Source organism: Camponotus vicinus, unplaced genomic scaffold (assembly GCF_025532165.1).
Source record: "Camponotus vicinus isolate PSW18456_S1 unplaced genomic scaffold, iyCamVici1.0 SCAF_12, whole genome shotgun sequence".
In the NCBI taxonomy this organism is placed as follows: domain Eukaryota; kingdom Metazoa; phylum Arthropoda; class Insecta; order Hymenoptera; family Formicidae; genus Camponotus; species Camponotus vicinus.
Window position 1 is genome coordinate 9,217,451 of NW_028141948.1, and position 22,342 is coordinate 9,239,792.

The 22,342-nt window shown below is 36.1% G+C and overlaps 2 protein-coding genes across 10 annotated transcripts; one reads left to right on the forward strand and one right to left on the reverse strand.

Moving 5' to 3' along the window:
- Window positions 1-1,389: 1,389 nt before the first annotated feature.
- On the forward strand, window positions 1,390-17,211 carry Klp98a (kinesin-like protein 98A). 8 transcript variants are annotated; one of them, XM_083085680.1, is made up of 18 exons: window positions 1,390-1,524; window positions 1,596-2,019; window positions 2,244-2,694; window positions 4,191-4,260; window positions 7,204-7,314; window positions 8,008-8,124; window positions 8,450-8,695; window positions 9,035-9,207; window positions 9,381-9,786; window positions 9,887-10,171; window positions 10,399-10,812; window positions 10,876-11,073; window positions 12,627-12,749; window positions 13,081-13,182; window positions 13,263-13,397; window positions 13,469-14,506; window positions 14,578-14,841; window positions 15,187-17,211. In XM_083085680.1, exons 3-18 carry the CDS (start codon window positions 2,648-2,650, stop codon window positions 15,430-15,432), a joined length of 3,975 nt encoding a protein of 1,324 aa, XP_082941806.1. In that variant the 5' UTR covers window positions 1,390-1,524; window positions 1,596-2,019; window positions 2,244-2,647; the 3' UTR covers window positions 15,433-17,211. The 8 variants fall into 8 exon arrangements, with proteins under 8 accessions (XP_082941806.1, XP_082941805.1, XP_082941802.1 ...); XM_083085679.1 differs by having other exon boundaries at window positions 1,391-1,524; window positions 13,260-13,397; XM_083085676.1 differs by lacking the exons at window positions 1,390-1,524; window positions 1,596-2,019; window positions 2,244-2,694 and adding exons at window positions 2,761-2,985; window positions 3,247-3,411 and having other exon boundaries at window positions 3,935-4,260; window positions 13,260-13,397.
- Window positions 16,478-20,191, reverse strand: Psn (presenilin). 2 transcript variants are annotated; one of them, XM_083085682.1, is made up of 8 exons: window positions 19,775-20,190; window positions 19,324-19,574; window positions 19,019-19,228; window positions 18,706-18,926; window positions 18,356-18,628; window positions 17,913-18,148; window positions 17,672-17,835; window positions 16,478-17,163 (listed from the first exon to the last, which is right to left on the reverse strand). In XM_083085682.1, exons 1-7 carry the CDS (start codon window positions 19,910-19,912, stop codon window positions 17,680-17,682), a joined length of 1,485 nt encoding a protein of 494 aa, XP_082941808.1. In that variant the 5' UTR covers window positions 19,913-20,190; the 3' UTR covers window positions 16,478-17,163; window positions 17,672-17,679. The 2 variants fall into 2 exon arrangements, with proteins under 2 accessions (XP_082941808.1, XP_082941809.1); XM_083085683.1 differs by lacking the exon at window positions 16,478-17,163 and having other exon boundaries at window positions 19,775-20,191.
- Window positions 20,192-22,342: the final 2,151 nt, after the last annotated feature.

Below are 22,342 nucleotides of genomic sequence, written 5' to 3' on the forward strand. Positions count from 1 at the left end.
TTGAATATCCTCCAATCTGCATCTTTTCACTTTTAAATAAAAAATAAGTAAATAATACACTTAGCTGAACGAATATCTTCCAGAACTGCCTTGAATTTTTTTCTTTAAAATAAAAAAATATACAAATACAATTTAATTATTTAATAAAGTGTTTTCACGTGTAAAAATTATCTTTGAATTTCTTTAAGAAAGAGAAACGAGATTTTTTGGTCAAGTCGTTGTATTTAAAAAATAAAGTCGCATTCCTTTTATTCGATAAATAAATTCTCTTACATTTTTTATGGAATTACATCCGAAACTCATCAATTTCGTGCGTTTTTATTAAGCGACTTGTCAAGATTTATCATCCAATTTTTTGCCGCGCGTATCTATGTTAATTAAACGCGTACGACATTACACGGTCAATGGCAGGATTTTTTCACCGATCATCATCCTCCATCACCGTATTTAGATTTCCGGAAGTGTGCTATGCTTATAAATGGATCCACGCAAGTGCGATTACGTCAATTCGTGATCGGTTATGATTCACTATGCGCCAACACGTATCGTGTAACTCCTCGGCTCTTCAAGGTTCTCGCAATCTATCATTCGTCTAAGGCGACAGTACTTTTAAACTTATTTAATAAATAATACTTGACAACATTTAACACTTTCATAATTAATTAATTACATACAACAATTAATTTTAATTCGCGCGAGCAAAAATCAAATTTTCTAAAAACCTTTTATTATCATGTATATTATTATATTATTTTAAGTAGCGAGATTAAAACGAAGAGCTATAATAAGTATCCGACTAACGGAATTGACAGCAAAACATATAATGACATTTCATAAAGAAAAAAAAAGTAGTATCCTATAATTCTTTTACTCTTCCATAAAACGATATTTTATGTATGTATACCTAAAAAGATAGAAAAACGGTATTTTATGATACAATTAACTTGAAATAATCAAGTTTTTATAGCTCTTACAATTGTTATGGTTTTAACCGTAAGCAAGTTTCGTATACCTCTGTAGGATCCGCAATCCTTCTTTTCAAAAAAACTTTCGCCTCATCATTGGATCTTTTGTTACACGCGATAAACTATAACGAAACGACTTCGCGGAAGCGTGAAACATGCCGTTATGCGGAAGAAAAAGGTATCTTCATGCGTGCTCGGATTTTTTCATTAATCCCGTTCATACGCGCCTACTTGGCCATATTTAGAATTCGCGCGGGAAAACGTGTACCGATTGGCCCGCTAGAAATCGCTGATAAAAATGCGCACGCCTACGAGATCGGACCAATCACGCGTTGGAATACATTTTCAAATTGCCCAATGACACCCGACACATCTAGTTTATTAATTTCACTCGAAGGCCATCGCCAAGCGCTATCTTCCTTGCAAAACGAAGGCTTTAATGATCTCTAATGATCGCTCCGTGTAAAAATTTCATTCCTCGCAGCGATTCCTTTGGGATTCAACGACCTGTCAATTACCTCCAAGACATAACGCGAGCAAAAACGCCAAATGTCAAGAGGTTTGTCGACCCGTGATTCGGTCTCTCGTACTTTATTAATTCATTACTTGGCTGTCTACGTCGTTTTATAGCACGTGAACGTCTTAGCGGACAGGTGTCCTGGATAGAGGTGCCCAGTCAAGCGTGATCATCACCAGCTGGACAACAAGACGATGCGAATTCTCGCCGTGGCTGCCGTTACGCGTTGAGAAACCGCAAAGCGATTTGGTTTAGCGATCACCGTTCCCGCCTCCTCTTCTCCCCCCTCCCCCTCCCCGTTCCTCGCCGCGTGGGCGGCGCGGCCTCTTGCGTTCGCGCGGGCGCGAGCGACCGCTATGACGTCACTGCGCGAAGGAAGCGTAAACCTGTTTGAGAGAAGCGCCCTGATCCACGTCATGTGCCACTTCTCCGCCCTTATCCCGCTCGATGCCCTCGCTCGCACCGAGTTGCATCCGTCAATAATATCGATATCAAAATATTGACTCGAATCTATTGGATATCACTTATACATTTGAGGTAATTGTATACGTTGCTTCACCGAGGATATAGAAATTAAAAGTTACCGAGATCTTCCTCTCGGTTTATCTTATCAAATCTGTCATGCTTCCATAATCTGTACATTCGTATATTTCTGTATACGATGCTTTCTTTGATTCTATGGTGTGCATGTCACTCTTTGGACGCGCATCTCTCTTTCTCCGAGGTTAGACAGAGAATATTAATTCTGTGCGTAATTCCAGGCGACGCAGTGCTTTTGAACGGCCTTCGAGCGGCTAGAATCCGCTCGCGATCGAGGTGCAAGGAAGTCACGCATGCGCGTTCGCCTGGCTCGACACGGCTCGGCTCGGCTCGAGTCGACGCAGCGAGCAGCGAGTGCACAGCCAAGAACACGAGCAGTCACTCGCGGTCGTCCGTGAATCACGAGCGTGCGTATGACACGCAGGGACGATGTCGCTGTTGCTGGACGCGCTCGAGCTCGAGATTCGACGAGGACGCCAGCGTCTTCCGTAGACACGCGACGCCGTAGGGTCGTCGCGCGCTATTCGCGTGCCGAAGGCGTGCCTTCGTCGTATCACGTCGCCGCAGAGGACGGTGACAGCGACCGCCTGTTCCGTTGGCCCCATGCGCTCCTCCTCGCGGAACCATGGCTTCTGTGAAGGTGGCCGTGAGAGTTCGACCCTTCAACAAGAGGTGCGTGTGTGACTCGAGGTGACGGAAGAGCTCGTCTCTTCCACCGGACTCGTCTAGGTCCTCGTGTTCGCCAAGTGAAGAGATCGCTTGAGCAGTCGCTTAGACTACGTCATGCTTGTCATTGTCGTGCTCTCCGACAAGCTCGGTGCTGGAATATCCAAATGATCGTGGCGACGACTCGCCTCGGGTCCGAATTCATCCGATTCGATCGCGAACTCGACTAGAGATGCATGAAATTAATACAACGTAAATGAACGTCGAGATCGATCAGAGATTTGTAGAATGAACTCTGTAAGCAATATGTTGATTTACGCTGAATGTATGAATTAGTACGAATTTTAACGTCAACTCGTGGAAATGAGGTGAATTTAAGATGCGTTAATGCGTTGCATTAGCCGAAATTTGCTGCAAAGCAATTTTCAATGATTTAGAAAAAAATATTGCAGTTTCTTGATTCTTTTAGATCTCTTATATGTATAGATTTTCATATTGTTTGCATCGCTATAGTTGATATCATTACGCAATTAATTTGCGGTCAATAACATCTCGTAGATGACGGCGTATCATTGGATATTATCGATGACAGAATCATTGTCCGATATTATATGAAGGATGCACGCGCGCGGTCCAAGTCATCGACAATGGACTCATCATCATTCGAGTTCGATGTGTTTGCTGTTACTTTGCACGCTCAATTTTTTTGCAAATAAAAATAAGGTAAAGATTGCAGAAAAAATTAAAGTCGTATATAAAAGACAAATAATTTATTTGCCTTCTGTCAAATTAGATTTTCACTTTTGTCACATTTGTTTTGATTTAAATTATAGTAAAATCACCTTTTCCTCTCCGCTAAGTTTGTTTTGTATACATTATTGTCTGTTATTTTCTAACTCTTTTAAGTATACAAAGCACGGAAAAACAAATTTTAACTGTTCTGCGCTTTAAATCAAGTTTTGAGCTAAAGCTTTGAACTAAAAGAGTGTGAGTGACAGATATTATTGAAAATATTTAATTGATCGTTTATTTTACAAAGATTTTTATCGTGAAAATATTAAAAGTGTGCAATATTAAGTCTTTTTTCTTGCAAATTGTGAAAATAATATTCAATATTCTGAGGAGAGGAAATATACACAAAGTGGCAATAAAATATCTTTATACGATAGTATTAATAACGTCGAATGTCACTTGTATTTTCTGAGAAATATGAGTTTCGGAGCAACGTTCTGTTTGAAATCAACAGATTCGATTACTTCCTCACCTATACAAAAAGTTGGAGAAACGACAGCAACACTCAAAACCAGTCGCTACATCGAACAGATGTTATTGACAGCACATGACACAGTTATGTCATCGTGGTATCGACTGGAGTGCATTACAAACGTCGCGTGTTTCTCGGCGATTTTCGAATTCGTGGCTTTTCCAGTTTCGAACAAGACAAAGACGGAAGATTGTGTGCCGGATAATATGCGTGTCACATTGTTGTTGTTGCTTTGCAGGGAGGTGGCGATGAACGAGAAGTTGATTGTGCAGATGGACGGCAAGAGGACGCGGATCTTCAATACCAAGGTAGACAATCTCACATGCATTTTATCCTTCCTTCTTTTCTATCGAAATATCACATGTTTTTTTTTATTTTATTTATTTTATTTTCCAATATTTGCGTGCAACATTTTTTTAAATAATTGAGATATCGTAAATATTTCATTCCTACGAAACTCGAAAGTTTGCATCGCCGCTTACGTATTCGAAGCGTGACAAAAGCGCAAAAATAAAAAATACGAGAATCACTGGAGCCGGTTTCAATCTCGTTTCACGATCGCATGCAATCGTTACGTAGCAGAAGACGGTCGCTTTTAACTGTAAAATCGCAATTTCATAAGATGTATATATTGAATAAAAGAAAGAAGATGTATGAGCGGAGAAAAAGCTGGCACAAATTACCAAATTAAATTCTTCTTTTATTTGTCTACAATCCGGAAGGAATATTTGACCATTTTTCGTATGTTTTTATATTTCTCTTGATAATAATATCATTTGTCAGTTTCTTAAACATTTTTTTAGTGATATTTCATTCGATTTAAAAACAAAATTTTAAATAATGTTTTATTTTAGAGAAAAATTTAAAAAAATATTTTCTTATTTTATTCAATATCTTTTATCGGTATAGCATTTTTTAGATATTAATATTGCTTAGATTTTTTACGGAAAAATGATTAAATTATGCTTAATTTTCAAGTAGAATTTGTTTTAATTCGAGTTACTAAAAAAAATTATATGTTGGAATCTACTGTTTACTCTAGTTATTTCGAATATTAAATATAAAGGATTGTCATGGCTTCGAGTAATAAAAATAGCCGTTAGATGTGTAATGCGTAGGCGAATGTCAACCTGTTGTACGCACCTTTGGTGCTAAAAGTGGTTCTTATCGCACGTATTTGCGTTTTGGTTCTGTTTATAAACCGAAGATCCGTCCGCGTATATGATATAAGCGTGATTACATCATCACTGTCATATCGTTTCTAAAATGTCCATATCATAAATTTGTTATATCATATGTGCGATTATATCGCGATATCAAATTTTATTTCCTATGATAGTACAATGGATTGCGATATTATAAGCTTGGATCCCACACGATCTAATTATTTATAGTATTTTCAATTTACAATTGTAATCTACCGATTTTTTAATTATCTGATTTAAAGATGCACTGCAAATTATGTCGAAATATAGCCAAATTTAATTTCAATAAATACATATGTGCGTTGTGTTATATTTGAAATATATAAAAAAAGCTTGAAGTACAAAATTTATTATATTATTAGCAAATTGTTAGATGTATAATTTATGTGCAAATGTATGGACGAGCTTATTTCGCGCCGCGAGTACCGAGGAATAATGACCTTAAATGGACTTTCTAAAGGATTTCTAAGCGAATATTTATGACGTGACAATCTTTTATATTTCGCTATGGCCGTCTAATGCGTCGCGAGTTCAGTGTCATAATTTCTGCTCGAATGAACTCAACGAATTGCCGAGTCTTAATTATTAAAATGCGCCTTTAATCGAGCGGTCTCTGATAAATATCTTTGATCGCGCGAAAACGGAAATGGAAAGCTATTACCTAACAAAGTTACTTACTAGGAAATATATATTATTTTCAAACAAACCATTAGAAGAAAATATATTACTTAAATTAAAAATATCCCGCAAATAATTAAAAGAGGAGTGATTTTTTAAAAACAAAATCAGATGATTGTTCGATTCTGGCTCTTTTTAAAATTGAGACTTTTAGGTAAACGATGGAAAAAGAGAGAGTTATTGTATAAAATAGTTACTTATATTGTTATCTTAGATTTATGGGGGCATAAATTTTCGCGGAGAGTTACTCATGAAACGAAAAAAAGTTGTTTCAACCACATTCGATGCATCTGTCTCGTTACCAACGACCATCGGAATCCTCTGAAGGATAACGGTATGCGGTGAGGAGAAAGTGCGAAAATCGCTGCTGGACCGCAACAAGCAGCAATCGCATTGCGACGAGTAATTGCCGCGTCGTGTCGCATTCTATAATATTAATTCACATTTTATCCGCATTCAATTAACTCTTATCCGCGGACAATTTCTCGTTCTAATAAAAGAAGAAGGCCAATCCCGCGTCGGGGAATAATCGCTGTCGACGAGAAAATCGCTAGCAAGTGCGAATTAAAGCGCAACCTTGGCATCAAACCGCATTTGATCGATTTCTGATAAAATTCGAGCTGATCGAATTGACACAATGTGCATATCGTATATTAAAATTAAAAATTATGATGGATATCGAGATCGGAATTTTATTTAAGATTTATGTTACATTTTTAAATTTTCTCTCATAAGCGCTGATCAGTCGGGCTTATAGGAATTTACACATAAAATAACCAAATTTCAAGCTTTACATATGTAATGAGATTTAGAAATTTGCATATGGAATTATGTAAATTAATAATAGATCGCTCTCCGACCGCATGACACATGTAAACATAGAAAACACGCTGTATTATAAAAGTGAGATTGAGAGACGTGAGAAAATTTCTGTTACCTTTTAATTATTTTCCTAATACTTTCGCTTTCTTTACAAAATGCAATGCGAAATTCCCAGCAATGTTTCATCAATTATATAGACTGCAGTTGAGGAATGCACGTGTTACATCATTGATACCGCAGTCAGCTCTCGCGAATATATATGTATATGCTAGTTGGACGATTTGAATTTATTTTCGTGGAAAGCACTAATATAATTAAACATAATGAATTTATAAGATGTTTCTCAAATAGTATATATAATCATATAATTTCATGTAAACATATATTTAGATTATATTGATCTCGTTGCTCACCTCCTTGAAATAATCGCTAGTGTTCTGTTCCATTCGACTTCATGACAATTGAACTTTAACATTAATGTAGCGATAACGAAATACTGCACTACGATACTATGATGCTACTGAAATAATGACTCATTGTTTACAGACACCGGATAACTGCAGAGATATCGACCGGAGGAAGTATAAAGATTTCACGTTCGATCACTCCTACTGGTCCTTTGATCCGAACGATGAAAATTATTCATCCCAAGAAAAGGTTCGTGTCAAGTTTTTCTCAGCTGAAACAAAAAAAAATAAAAATAATTTATTTGAAATTTCGCGATTTAAGATAAAACTATTGGATCGTGAACATTCAAAATATTCGCGTAAATGTCATCGTATGGATTGATCGAGGTTTATATTTACACTGTCAGTTTATATTATTATATAATTGTACCGATAATAAATTATACACAATATACGAGAAAGATTAGAAATAATGAAATAACTGCGAGATTAATAGCTGATAGATTACATACAAAGCGCAGCGATCATAGTAAGATCGATGATACGTTCCAACAGCTGTTTATTATAATATCGTGAGCTATATTGATAAGTTGCACTATTTCCGACAAATGTTCGTAACACGCGGATGAAAGAAAATTAAGTGTTCAAGCATAGTGCAAAGCGTAAATAGAATGATATCTCGTTATTGTGCGAGACGACATAATATGCGATTGTTGTAATAATCGTTCCAGCCTATGTGCGGGTACAATCATGACGTAGGATGTTATGATTTAATTAGATGTCATTATCCAAACGTTCATTATATAATTGTTATGATAATGCATTAATTGCGGTAGGTCGTTGAATGATAACTGATAAGAATCGTTCTTTTCATTAAAGCGAGATACCTCTTTTGTACTTTGTATCGAGAAGGAAAAGATTCAATCGCCTTCTCTCTATTTAGGTTTTCTACGATCTTGGTACGGATGTAATAGAAAGTGCCTTTGAAGGCTACAATGCCTGCGTTTTTGCCTATGGTCAGACAGGATCCGGGAAGACCTTTACAATGATGGGCACACCGGTAATGTAACCATTTAATTTATCAAAAAACCATTTTTGTTACAGTCACTTTTAGTACAGATGGAAGAAGCATCAATATTTCATCAAATAAAATTTAAAAAAAATAAAACAAAAAAGAAAATATAAATAAAATTAAAGCAATCACATAAAATTACTACAAATCTGTAAATTTTGCAAATAGTATTCATATTATATTTTATAATTAACTTTTTCTCCATCTTTTTATGAAGCAAGCGCAACGCATTGAGATTCTATCTATGCAATTTTCCTTTAGCATTTTTTTGCAATTTATTATAAATTTATTATTATGTTTATATTATGCATAGGAATCTCAGGGGTTGATACCACGGATCTGCAAGACGCTCTTCGCTAGAATGGCAGCCGGAAAGGAGAGCGGAGCGTCGTACAGAACGGAAGTATCGTTCCTAGAAATCTATAATGAGAGAGTGAGAGACTTGCTCAGACTGGACCAAAGCCAATCCCACTCGTTGAGGGTACGGGAACATCCCACGGGAGGGCCTTACGTCCAAGATCTGTCGTGTCATCTCGTCTATGATTATTCAGATATTCAGGTAAATCAAGTATCCGAATATATTATTATTATTAATGGGATGATTTATTTATTTGCCTCTCTTATTTATAAAAAAATTGCAATAGTAATAAAAATTGCAATATATTGCGAAAGTCATAATTTTGTAATTATTAATTTCTATTCTATTAATTTATAAAATAAATGTATAATCATAATTACATATTTCATGTGAAATAATTTTTCAGTATTGCAATTTCAGTAAACGAAAGAGAGAGAGAGAGAGAATACATAATTTGTAAAATAAATTCTGCACACTATAAACACAAGTACATATCTTTGTATTGCAAGATCAATAAACGGCAGACTACTCACGTTTCAGGAATGCATGGTGAGAGGTAATACGCACAGGACCACGGCCAGCACAAAGATGAACGACGTGAGTAGCAGGAGTCACGCGATTTTTACGATAACCTTCGTACAAGCCGGCCTCTCGGAAGGCAACATGCCATCGGAGACTGTTTCCAAGGTGCACCTTGTCGACTTGGCCGGAAGGTAGTCTCGAAAAAAAAAGCATCAGCAAGTCGAATTATTTTTCAATTTTCGTCCGGGCAAAAATGAGAGAAAATTGAGAAAGAAAAACGAAGCAAAATAATATCGCGCGCTAAGTGCGTTTAAGCGACTGTATTTTAAAAATCACTATTCTCTCTTTTTCTCTCTTCATTTAGTGAGCGTGCGAACGCGACCGGAGCGACAGGTCAGCGACTGAAGGAAGGCGCGCACATCAATAAGTCCTTGGTGACTTTAGGCACTGTGATATCCACGCTCTCGGAATTAAGTTCCGCGAGCGGTGACGCATCTGCCTCAAAGCGGAATGCGTTCATTCCTTATCGGGATAGCGTGCTCACGTGGCTGCTAAAGGATTCCCTCGGCGGCAATTCTAAGACTATCATGATAGCGACTATCAGTCCAGCGGAATGTAATTACAACGATACTCTCAGCACACTTAGATACGCTAATCGTGCGAAAAATATTATCAACAAACCGACCATCAACGAAGACGCAAACGTAAAACTTATCAGGGAACTCAGAGCGGAGATAGAGAAATTAAAGTCTCTCATTGATAAGAATATGGCAAGTATTCTGAAATTGTGCCAGTGCATATTCCTTCCAAGTTTCGCTAATTTACTATTTAACGGTAAATGTATTTACCAATTTTTATTTTTTTTTATAGAGCGTAGAGAGACCGCCGCAAGTATTGTTGGCTCAAATCCAAGAGAAGCAAGAACAAGAGAAGGTATTAACCGAAGAATGGACTGAAAAGTGGCGAGAGACGCAACAAATTTTGCAAGAACAAAAAGCGCTGGGATTACGGAAAAGCGGAGTCGGTGTCGTTCTCGATTCGGAAATGCCGCATCTAGTTGGCATCGACGACGATTTACTCAGTACCGGCGTTACATTGTATCATTTGAAGGAAGGGAAAACGTTAGTCGGCACGGAGGAAGCTTCCGTTGTTCAGGTGACAATATAAATAATTAAATGGATATTTGATACACTTGACGCGTTGATAGTTTTATTAATAAAAGTATTAAAGTTAAAGTATAGATGCCTTTTTTTTAAATTGTGCTAATTGCTCTAATAATAAATAATTCAAATGAAATCAAGATTTTCATGATCAAAGTCATTAATCGCTAATTGATAACGAAACAATTACAAATATCGACTATACTGAATTATAATAAATAGGATATTGTGCTGACCGGTGCGGATGTGGAGTCGGAACATTGCATAGTCGAATTGGACAGCGGCGTTGCGACGCTGCATCCGCTCTCACCTCATTGCTGGATCAATACTGCTCAAGTGGACAAACCAACGAGACTGTCGCAAGGCTGCATCATCCTCCTTGGCAGGAACAACATGTTTCGATATAACGATCCGGCCGAGGCGGCGAAGCTCCGGAAGGAGGGCGGCTCGGGTAATGGCAATCTACAATCGACGGTCGTCAATCTATCGAGATTATCGCTCTTGAGCTGGAGTGTCTCCGATCTGCATGCTTCCTGCTCCAGCGATAATCTCGTGAACTCGAGTGAGGATCTCAGGGCTGTCGGGGAATTGGAACAGCAAAAGGCCGCGCTTCTGAAAGAGAAGGAAGATTTCAAGGTTCGTGAGTAAAGTACCTCGATTTTTCACGTTGAACTTTAAATAATTGTATTCCCTCTGCAGAGGGAACAAGAGGAGCGCGAGGAGAGGTGGGCTGCGAGGAGGGAAGCGTTGGAAGGTGCCCAGCGTGAATTGGAACGCGAATGGGGCGCGCAATGGAAGGAATGGGCAGACGCGATCGCATCCCTGGAGTCGCGTCAGCATGAGCTGCGCGCGCGCCGGCATCTTCTGGAGCAAGAGCGACGGGACGAAATGACGCAAGTAAGTGACTCGGACGCGCCTCCGGAGTTGAATGTAATTTCGATCAAGTATCAATTCTATCTCGTCCTTGTCGCTATCGTTGTCCTTATTTGTTTGTCTGGCAACATCATCATCTACTCGCACGTTTGTCCGTTAAACATGTGATATCTCGATAGTGTTCCGTTTTCGTCTCACACGTGTGAGATGCCACGATTCATCCGACAAACATCTGCGAGTGTCTCGACTATGCAATTAATCAATTTTGCGAAATATTTTCGATCCAGACCAAAATTCTTGTGATTAAGATACACGGTATTGTGTCTATCGATGTCTACCAGGCCTATCAATATGTTGTACATATCCTTTATAGAAGGCTCTATTTCCTATCGTCGTGTGCGATGAGATTTGCGTTCGTTATCTATATGAGAGTGTCTATATGAAATTATTTTTCGATTCTCTCCAGGAATCCTCGGATATATTGCGCCTATTTACAATTAACGTATTATTTACAAACCGTTCATGTGTTAACGAATTGCTTGTGTTTACACGTTACATGTATAAGCCGCCGATTATACAAAAAAAGTGCTAGTGCTGAAAAGATATTGCCGGACACAAAGATGGCATTCCTTGGAATGTTGTATACTTAAGTAGAGAATGTGTTATAGAGTGAAACGTATGTACATATCTTTTGGGCTTGTTTGTATAGAAATATGGGTTGATATATGGGATAGTCTATGGGTTTGTTATGCGAGATATAAAGATATAGAGAACTAATTATTGTTATATACTGATATATTGTTGATTAATAAATTTTTCATACAAAAAGTGGCGTTTGATCCTCCACAAAACAACAATTCGCACGCATTCTCATTGTGTTTTCTCTCTCTGTTTCTCACATAATTTTTAAAAGATTTTATGCACTCGATCGACTTGATATATTCCCGATTAACAAACCCAGTTTCTCATTAACTCGTTGTCGTCGCACCTCGGGAATCCGTCCGCATGTGCACAATTTCGAATACTAATTAATTAAGGTGAGGAAAACTTTTATCATTTTCTCGAAATAACACGTATTGTAAAAACTGCACTTGCTATTTCTTTATTTGTTTCACATTTATATTTTGTTATTTATTTATTTAATTCATTTTACTCGAGTAGGCTTTGTAAAAATATGAACAAGGACAAAATTAATATAAATGTGTATATATATATATATATATATATATATATATATATATATATATATATATATATATATATATATATTCTTTACATATTATGACGCTAAAAGTATCTTATATATCAATCAATCAGTCTGATGGAGCAAAAGGTGATATTTTTGCGCTCGACAAAAAAAAAAACAAAAAACCGTGCGTTTTATTTTTATCAATCTTTAGCAGCTACTTCGTACAGCTATAAATGCTTCATTCTCTGCGTCATAGAATTTTAATTTAACTTTTCGTTCCAATGTAAAGATATATGTTGAAGCGAATCTGTTCATCTTTGATTTTGAATTATCTTTGGTTACTTATCTCTTTTGTTAACGCATCGGTATGTGTTGTGTGTGGTACCAGGTAGAAAATATGTGTAGGGAAGTCGCCTATCTGCGCACATTATTGCAGTCCAAGCATCGACAGCTGCAAGAGCTCGTCAACAGTCATGAACGTGCGCAAACTTATCAGCATCAGTGGCAAAAGGTGAGAACATACATCGCAAAAGGAAAAACAGAGTAACTTCAAGTTTGTAACATGCACGCATATTGCAAATGACGCGATGCATATATGTATATTCGCATTATATATTATTTTTTCGTATAATTTTCTTTTCTAATAATTCATCATCGCGCAAATGACATAACACATATATACATACATTTTTTTTCTTGTACACCATTTCTCCTTTTCTTATGAGTACATAATAAATAAAATGATGAAAATATTCCGAGTGTGTATTAGATTGTTTAAGTAAAAATCCGACCTCGACGATTCATATATAAGTTTGTAGAATGTGAAGCGAAATGTATTTCAGACGGATAACGGTGGCGGTAGCGATGATAGTCTGCCCGAGTCGTGGTCCAGCCTCAATGATGAAAAGTGCATCGATACCGTCAGGGAATTGGTTAATCATCACGTGAGTAAAGATCTAAGCACGTTTCTTCGATTTAGAGTTTCACTTTTTGTTTCCTGAAACATAATTTTTTCGAATAGAAGAAAGAGTTAGCTGCCTTGGAGAATGAGCTGCAAAGCAAGGTCAAGTCTCTGAATGAGCATCAGAGTAAGGTGGACAAGATGGAAGAGGAGCTCATGGAGATCGCAAAGAGGCAAAAGCAGATATTTAAGGCAGAAGTATATGCACATAGAATACGAATTTATGCGTTGCGCAAAAACAATGTGCTTACATTATGGATTTTTATTAGATGGGTGACGAAGAAGTAACAGAGAAGAAATTGCGGCTGGCCAAACGGACTCAGGAACAGCTTCAGGAGATTGTCCGGCGGAAACAGAGCCTGTCGCTGGATCTGAAGTGTGCTCTACCCGCGTCCTCGGACGATGATCGTTCGTTAAACTGTTGCATCGGAACGGCTTCTAGCTGCGATTCGAACCTTTTCCAAGAAACGAACAATAGGAAAATCGTCTCAGGCTTATTGCCGCAGAGTATACCGAGTTCTGATACCGTGGAGACGTTCCATACGGCGGCGGCTGATTCCCCGGAACTTTGTATAGCCTTCGAAGATACTAACACGATGCAGATGAGCGATATCGTGAAGAACGAAACTGCAAATTTCGAGGAACGGGAAGAAAGTTGCGAACAAGATGATCACTTAACGCACGATGATATGAATTCATCCGAAGTAGAAAGTAAAAATATAATGAACGTCAGTAATAAAACCATGGAATCGACGAGCGACGAGGAGAGGAAGCCGCTTACGGTATCTGGTATTTCGGAGAACATGCTTCAGGATTCGCTAGAGTCCCCGATACAACAAAATCCAGCGATGAAGAGACTCAACCAAAGAATCGCGCGTCAGCGGATGATGGTGATGAGATGTTTGGACGCCGGCACCTCGTCGAAGGAGGATCTCAATCGGCAGATAATGATACTACAGGATTTGCAGAGGCGGCAAATCGAACTGGAAGTGTCGCTGTTGGAGAACGAACGAAAAAATCACTCCACCAGGCAACTCCAATGCGATGACAACGACGGCGACGATGGCGGCGGCAGCGGTAATAGGCTCGTCATCAACGAGGACGATGTACAAAACGAACCAAGTGCTTACTGTAGTGTTGTAGAACCTACAAATAATAGCTCCGCCATTTTATTAACGGTAGCGCAAACCAGATCTCAACTTTTCAGGAATAACAGGCCTAATACTAATACTGATCAAGAGACTTTATCGGAATCGTTAGCCTCTAAAAGATCCTCGGGTCGAGGTTACTCAACCGTTTATTTGACAGTAAGTTATCGTCATCTCTCTCTTTCTCTCCTTTTAGATGATTTCGTCTGATTGATCTGTTTCTTGTGCAGAGCCAAAATCGCGGTGATCGCTTGAGTAGTCCGTATTCCCTGACAATCACGAGATCTTTGCCATCGTTGATAGCGAACGACGGCGATTGCGTGATTAACATGATTGTCAGTATACCGTCGTACGTGATACGCGGAGCTGGCGCATCCAGCCACTATGAATATGAGGTACGAGTCGTGGCGCAGGACGACAGTTGGACGTTGCTGCGCAGATACAGAAGATTCCGGGAGTTATATACATCGATGCGACAAAAGTACGGTAGTAAGGTACGTTATCGCTCAATTATATTTTGCAACGTAATTATAAAAGTGGCGTAAATCACAGGAGCATCGAGTCAATCAGATGAATTTGAGAATATGGCCTTTGTATATTTATATTTTTAATTTCAAATAAACTTCGATCATTATACAAAGAGAGAGAAAGAAAGAAAAATTAATAAATGTGAGTATATTTTGAAAAAAAAAGAATCTTAAAAATACGTCCTTAAAATAAGTTACAGAAAAATCTAATTAATTTAAAAAAAGAAAGACAACTGTGATTTGGGCTATTTTTATAATCGTGAGTTATACTCGCAGTATAATTGCTCTCACGAGGATTCTTTGATCATATAGGTCGCGGCAATACGCTTTCCTCCACGTCAGGTCTTTCCAAAATACGAGGTCGTAGCGAGGCAACGTCGGAAACGCCTCGAAGAATACCTTCGCCGATTAATTCAAGTTTGCTCGGAATTGCAGCACTGCGAGCCCTTGTACAAATATAATGGCAATCTCAGCAACATAGATAAGCAATCCTTGTTAGAGTTCAGTCCGTTTTTCAGACGTGGTATGTTTGAGAGCGGCAAATATGGAACTAGCTAAAAACATTATTGTGAATGAGAACAAATACGACCTTTATAATTCATTGTATTTGTTTTCATTTCTTTTCTATTTATAAAAGTGCAGCCGCTAGAGCAAACGAGATATTAGTGCAATAGCAATTTATACAGAGCAAGTCCTCCATGACATTTGTATATCTGTAATTTGTATTTCTTAAATTACATATCAAGTTTAGAAGAAATTCATGCAATATTGTTAAGAATAAAAATATTGAAATCTTCTATACTATTATAAGTTTAATAAGTATTACAGATTACTTATCGAGATAATTGAGATACAAATGTCAGATGACGCGTTCTGCATAATTTTTTAGTTGTTAGAAAAATATATGCTTCCAAAAGCTTAACTAGCTAATCGTAAGACTGGTTTTAGAAAAATGAGCGTTCTTTACCGATACTGTCTCGTGCGCGCGTTGCAAGCTTATCGTGGACAAGCACATAAAGATATTAACGGGAGAGTAACGTCATATATTCTTTATGAGACAAAGAGAGAGAGAGAGAGAGAAAATCATCTATGGACGAGATGAAACATATCGCGTCATAGTATGACTTATTTTTTCCTTTACAGATATTTTCCTAATGTCTTTCTCCCAATAGAATTCACAAAGTGTACCTTCCTTCGATATTATAGTCAAAAATCTTGTAGCTATCTTATATCATTCTGGTTACGTTACAAAGCACAAAGATGTAAATTACATAATAAATTTATCAACAACAGCGATCATAACGCTTTGTAGTAATCTTTTTTTTCATTATAACCGAAAAATTACTTTGTGCATCGAATAACGTTTTATGTGCAAATTCAAAGTAACAAAAAATCCACTAGCGAATTGAAAAAGCTTTTCATTAGGATAATAATTTTCAGCTTGTAAAGTTAGCAATGTATTACAAGCATTAACAGAGATATCGTATCGCTGTTAAAGTTCTTCCGGTTCCGCGAGGAGAGATATATATATATATTATATATATATATAATATATGTTACATATATATAAATGTGTATAGTGCAAGGAAATAACAAACTATCGTTAAAGTTGGAACCGTTATGCAGGCATCAGCATTTATTTCAATATTATTAAACCAAAGTTTTTGATAATTATCGATTTTAGGAAAATGTTGCCGCATTGCTGTGAATGACGATTGATCAGATTCAAATTGGTCAAAGCGCATGATTAAAGTATTAAATTTATATATATATATATTTAAAAAAAACTTTATATGCAAGAAACTTTGAAAAATAATGCATAGAACTGCTTCTTCGTTACATAGTCAGAACATTTCTCCTTGTATTCTTCTATATCAGATATATAAAGAAGAGTAACACTTTCAACATTGAAAAGATACTATTATTTAGTATATTAAAATAAAATCTATAAGCGCCACACAATAAATGCTTTTCTGTAGTATGATAAAAAAAAGTATTTATTCCATGGCTGTGTATATGTGTAACTGGACTCGTGAAGAAACCCAATGCGAAATCACCCTGGCTAATATAGTTTTAGTAATAGTAAAACTCTGCGCGCTATAGAGCACAAACACCATTGAAAGGTGCGTATTGCATATTAATCAAGGCGTATATATAACGAGGCAGTTATTACTTATTCAAACGGAGACATTACCTCACATTCATGTACAATTTATATCGCAATCGTCATCCGCTTTTCTCTTCTTTTTTTCTTTTTTATACTCGAGAGAGATACTTTACTTATATGTTCTGTAAATGTAACAAACGGAGTACAATAAATTGTTATAATGCAGCGCACATTCTCCCGCTTGTGTATCACATAATCCCTGTGACAAACGTGTGCCATTTAGTTCCACAACGACGCGCGTCTTGTCAACTCGCTTCGCATAGAAAAATACTAAGTAATTACATCCTCTCTATTATTTTCTTTATATTCTACCTTACTTCTATATATTACAAATTTAAATTATTTCTTTTTTTTTCTGAGCATATTTTTGCCATATGTATATTTGATATATAGGATTCTTTGAGAAATATTCAATTATTAAAAAAACGTAGATACGTTTTGGTTCAGAGGGGTCAGTCTCTAAAGAAGAGTTTGCATAAACAAACAATAAAAAAAAAGAAAAAGATCAAATTAAAAAAATATTGGAATTAAACGTGATACCAAACGGGTGAGTAATGGGCATTGTCCCCTCACGGAAAATAATTCTACAATAAATTATGCTAAATAATAAGACAATATTTTTTATCATACCTAAATTTTTAAATGAACACTTGTTCGCTCGCTAAACTATCCGCAAACGGCGCGACAATGACCCTCGTGGCAAAGTAAAATGTCAAACCAAAAGTTATAGAAATTGGCAATGCAGGTAGCGCTTTCTTGAATATGGCTAGCAACAGCAACGTCAAACACAGGCCCTATAGTATGAAGAAAAACATATTTATTGGAAAAATTTTATTAATAATGTAATTCTATCAGATTTTGAAATACGTACAATAAGAATAGCAACAAAGCAAGCCAGGGTAGTGTTCCAATCTCCATAACTGGACGCCTTTCCGACAAGTACGCTGTAGAATATAAAGTCGCCAAGACCTAGTTTAACTCCGCGCTCTTCCTCGGTAACTGTCGCTTGTTCCTGCGAGAATCGTACGCGATTTTCCTGTTGTCGCGTTGTGCCTTCTCTCGAGGAGTTTTCGCGCACTTCTTGAGCGCGCCTTGCGCTACGTTCACCTTGCGTGTGGAAACAGAATTATCAATTTCGTTCTTTACAGATACGTTTCGTAAAAGACTCGATTTCTCGAATTAAAACATTGATGAATTAAATATAATTTAATATATAATTACTATGTTTGTAATCTATATAAAGCTTATAAATTACTTTGCTTTTACTAATTTTTTCTCGTGAAAATATTTTATTAATACTTCATCCGGCTTTACCGTGAGTCTCTACCCATTCGGGGGTGAAACCGCCTTCTTCCGTATCATTGGATGCGCGATTATTTTGATTATCCACTTGACTACGCGTAGGAGATGCCACGGTGTCCTCAGATGCCATCGTGGCCGCTTGTACATATCCAGCGTAAGTCACGGTAAACGAATATAAGATAGTGGAAGAGTATATTAGAGCAGGGAAAATAGATTCGTTTCGTTCTTGTGCTGTTTCGACAAGTATTCTTAATGGGCCTTTTGGTGTTAAAACCGCGATCAAATCTAAATGCAAGTTGGAAAAATTCTATAAAATTCGTCAATTTCTTGAAGAGTAAATTTTCGACGAGAGAAAATCTTACCCCAAATACTTATAACACCGAGCACGACCCATGCTGTCCATTCAGGTAAATACTTGATAAAAACGAGCGCCATTAAGGCAGAAATAAAGATCAAATATGCCTGTTGAAGTTGTAAAGGTCCTTGCCAATGGATACAAATCATTCCTACCACACCAAAATTCCATAAGCCTATGCCTAGTGTGAATAAATCCATCGGAATGTTATAAGCTTTCAATACCTGCCTGAAAATATAAAAATAATGAGTCTTCTTTAAATATCAAAGTTAAAAATATTTCATAATAAATTCACAATAGTATGTTATGTATACACTTACTCGCAATACAGAATTGAAAACATTGAAAGCAACAGTAAAGAGCTTATAATCAGCCAGCCATGTATGACTTTATAAAATCTGTATTTATAAAGAATGATAAGTATCACAGTCATAAATACAATAACGCTCATGAGAATCAGTGAATTGGCAAATGCCTGCCAAACTTTGGTACTTGTATCGGAGCTGTCCTCATGAAACGGAGTGTATACTCTAGATAAAAAAAAAGAATTGTGTGTGTTTACTCCGATAAACTTATGTCAAGAACAAAATATATTATTACTAAAAGGTGCAGAGGTAAAACTTACAAGTACATTCCTTTAGTTGTATAGAAGTGTACCGAGCTAATAGTAGCTACTACAACCAGCATACACAGCGATACAGGGACAAAGAGTTTGATCACATGTGCCGCGCCATACTTCAATTCTTCCTCTTCCTCGTCTCTATTATAATGCCTCAGTCTGTTTTGATTATTGCTACCAGACGCACTCCGTCTATTCGACCTAGCGATAGTTGTGCCTGATGCTTCAATATGTACTTCAGGAACCCCATTTTCCACCTATAAAATATTATTGTTAGTAAATGCCATTTGAAAAGAGAGGAACAGAGAGAGAGAGAGAGAGAGAGAGAGAGAGAGAGAGAGAGAGAGAAAAGAATACTTTTATTTTACTTTTTTTTTACAATTTCAAAATTTGTCCCTTATTTATTAGTAATTATAAAAAGAGAGAGAGAGAAATGGAATATATTCATGAAAATTACTTCCTCATTGACGTTCCTAGAGCGGGCCTTTCTCAGACGATCATTGCCCAGGATCAGGTCGTCCGTGCGAGACTCCGCGACGTGACCGTCCATCAGGCTTGTGTACTCGTTCGCGGAATCGTAATCACTCTCAGACATTCATCAAAGTCTGTATATCCGGACGAGCGGTTGAAAAAAAGACTCGCTCTTTGACAGTTTTCACTAGGTGCTACTTTGGCACTCTCGATACGCCTCGTTTACTCCTCGAGCGCGTCGCGTTTACATCAGAGAGAGAAAAAGGTATATTAAATCGCTTCGATTCCCTTCTTCGAATCCTCTCTCGCTTATCTGTGAAATCTCGCTACGTGTTGATAACCATTTACAACCTCTCTCCTCGTCTGTCGCGCGAGTGATTCACTGGGCGACAATCATCTTTGAAAAAAAAATATGAGAGAGTCTGTTCTTTTTATCTACAACGTTTTATGCTTCTTGCAGATTAGACGCTACGTTCATTGGCCACTTCAAGTAATGGAGAATTCACATTGCGGCGATATTCATATGTATGCATCGTCCACTCGTTCGAAAATTGACTTCACGCTCTGTCTAGATATTTGTATGTCTATGCCGTTTACAAATGATTTAAAAAGAGACGCGCAAAGCCCTCATATTTCAAGAAGGCGTCTAATTATCTAATGTAATAAAATTTGCGACATCAGAAATAAATTTAATTAAAAATGATGCATTTTATTATTTTTTGAAAGCAATAACAATCTGATATTCGCGAAAAATATAAATATATTTCGACAAATTAACATATTTCGGCAAAATTTATATAATATAATGTACGCACACGTCAATTTTTTCGAATCCACTCACATTTATGATAAGTAAAATTCTTTACATCCATAATGTAACAAACAAAAATATTTTACAAATATTATAACGTTTACAAACTTCGTAAAATCGTTGTATTGACGAGTTTCAATAATTTTAATTGCCTTATTTTATAAATGATTGTCTTATTTTACAATTGATTTTACTAAGTCTTTTGGCTAAATTAAATTTAGCGAAGAAAATATTATTATAAATCTCTTTCTCTCTCTCTCTCCCCGAAAAAATTATATATTAAAATAATTTTAAATACTATATTATACGATATCAATTTTTTTATATTTAGCGATAAATTAATATTCGTCGATATCTTTAAGTAATTAGGAATTTAATTGATAATGCATGTATAAAATTTATTAAATTTATTAAATCATAAATTTATTCTTCTAAAAAATTTATATATAAAGCATTAAGATGCTCGAAAAATACAGATTTTGCAAAATTTCAAATGGCTCTTCCTTTACATAAAATATAAAAGATTTAAATGTTCTTCTCTAATATAGTAAATATTTTTACATTATTTTATTACAGTTTTAACAGCATAATAACATAATACTTTTTGTGAAAGATACTTAATGGTTTATATAATACAATATACTGAATAATAAAGTATAATAATTACAAAATTTATTATTATTATTAAAGGATTTTTTACATACAACTGTAAGTTGTCTTTTTGTTTCCAATTATTACTCCTATCTAATATATCTTCTTCCTCGATTATTATATATGGACTTATTTGGATTATTATGGTTTATCGTATTTCTTCATCTCAAGATCGTAAGACCTTAACTTGGTGCTTCTTCTTTCCTATAAAGTCGGAAATATCTTCTATAGCCATTTATTTCCAGAAATTGTTAAAGATGTTCAAAGTTCAAATTATTGAATTATTCCTTTTTTATATTATCTCGATTATTTTATATTTTGCTTCCATTTAATTAAAAAATATTAATATAATTAATGCAATATATGTAATTTTGGTATCTCTCTTAGCCCAACTCTTCCCCTTCGATCTGTCCGGCAAGGGTGACCCTACCAGTAACTACGGCCGGTATTCATAATCCATTTTTATATTTAAGATTAACTTAAGTAAGTTGGAAAATGTTATACAACTATTTTAATAACTGAACGGAATCATAAAACGCCAGTCTGAGATCATACTTAAAATGATTTTAAATATAAGAATAGTCTATATGGCATATATGTTATTACCGCCAGCATGGCTCTCAAGTTCATTAGAGTACTCAAATCTCCTCACTCGGCAAATGCCTTCGTTAAAATGAAGATACATTGAGGAGGAAAAATTTATTTTTATTTTATTTTTATTTTCCTTCAATACAGAGTTTAATACAAAAGTTAATGTAAAATATAATTTGAAGCTTAATACAAAATAATCTATTACATGGAATAATATATTACACGAAAATGTCCAAAATATACGTATAATATAAAATTTACTAAAAATTTTTACATAGTCCAGACAAGACTGAGCTTGATGATTACTCAGGTAGAACATGAAACTCATAATGACATCATTATGACGTCATCATGATTTTATTTATCACTTAAAAGTTACCTAAACAAAAATGATTAAAAATGAGTTAAAGATGACAAAAAGAATCATAAATTTTTAAGTTCAATAATCGCATTATATAATTTTAAAAAGATTATATTGCTTAAATATAATTAAAATATACA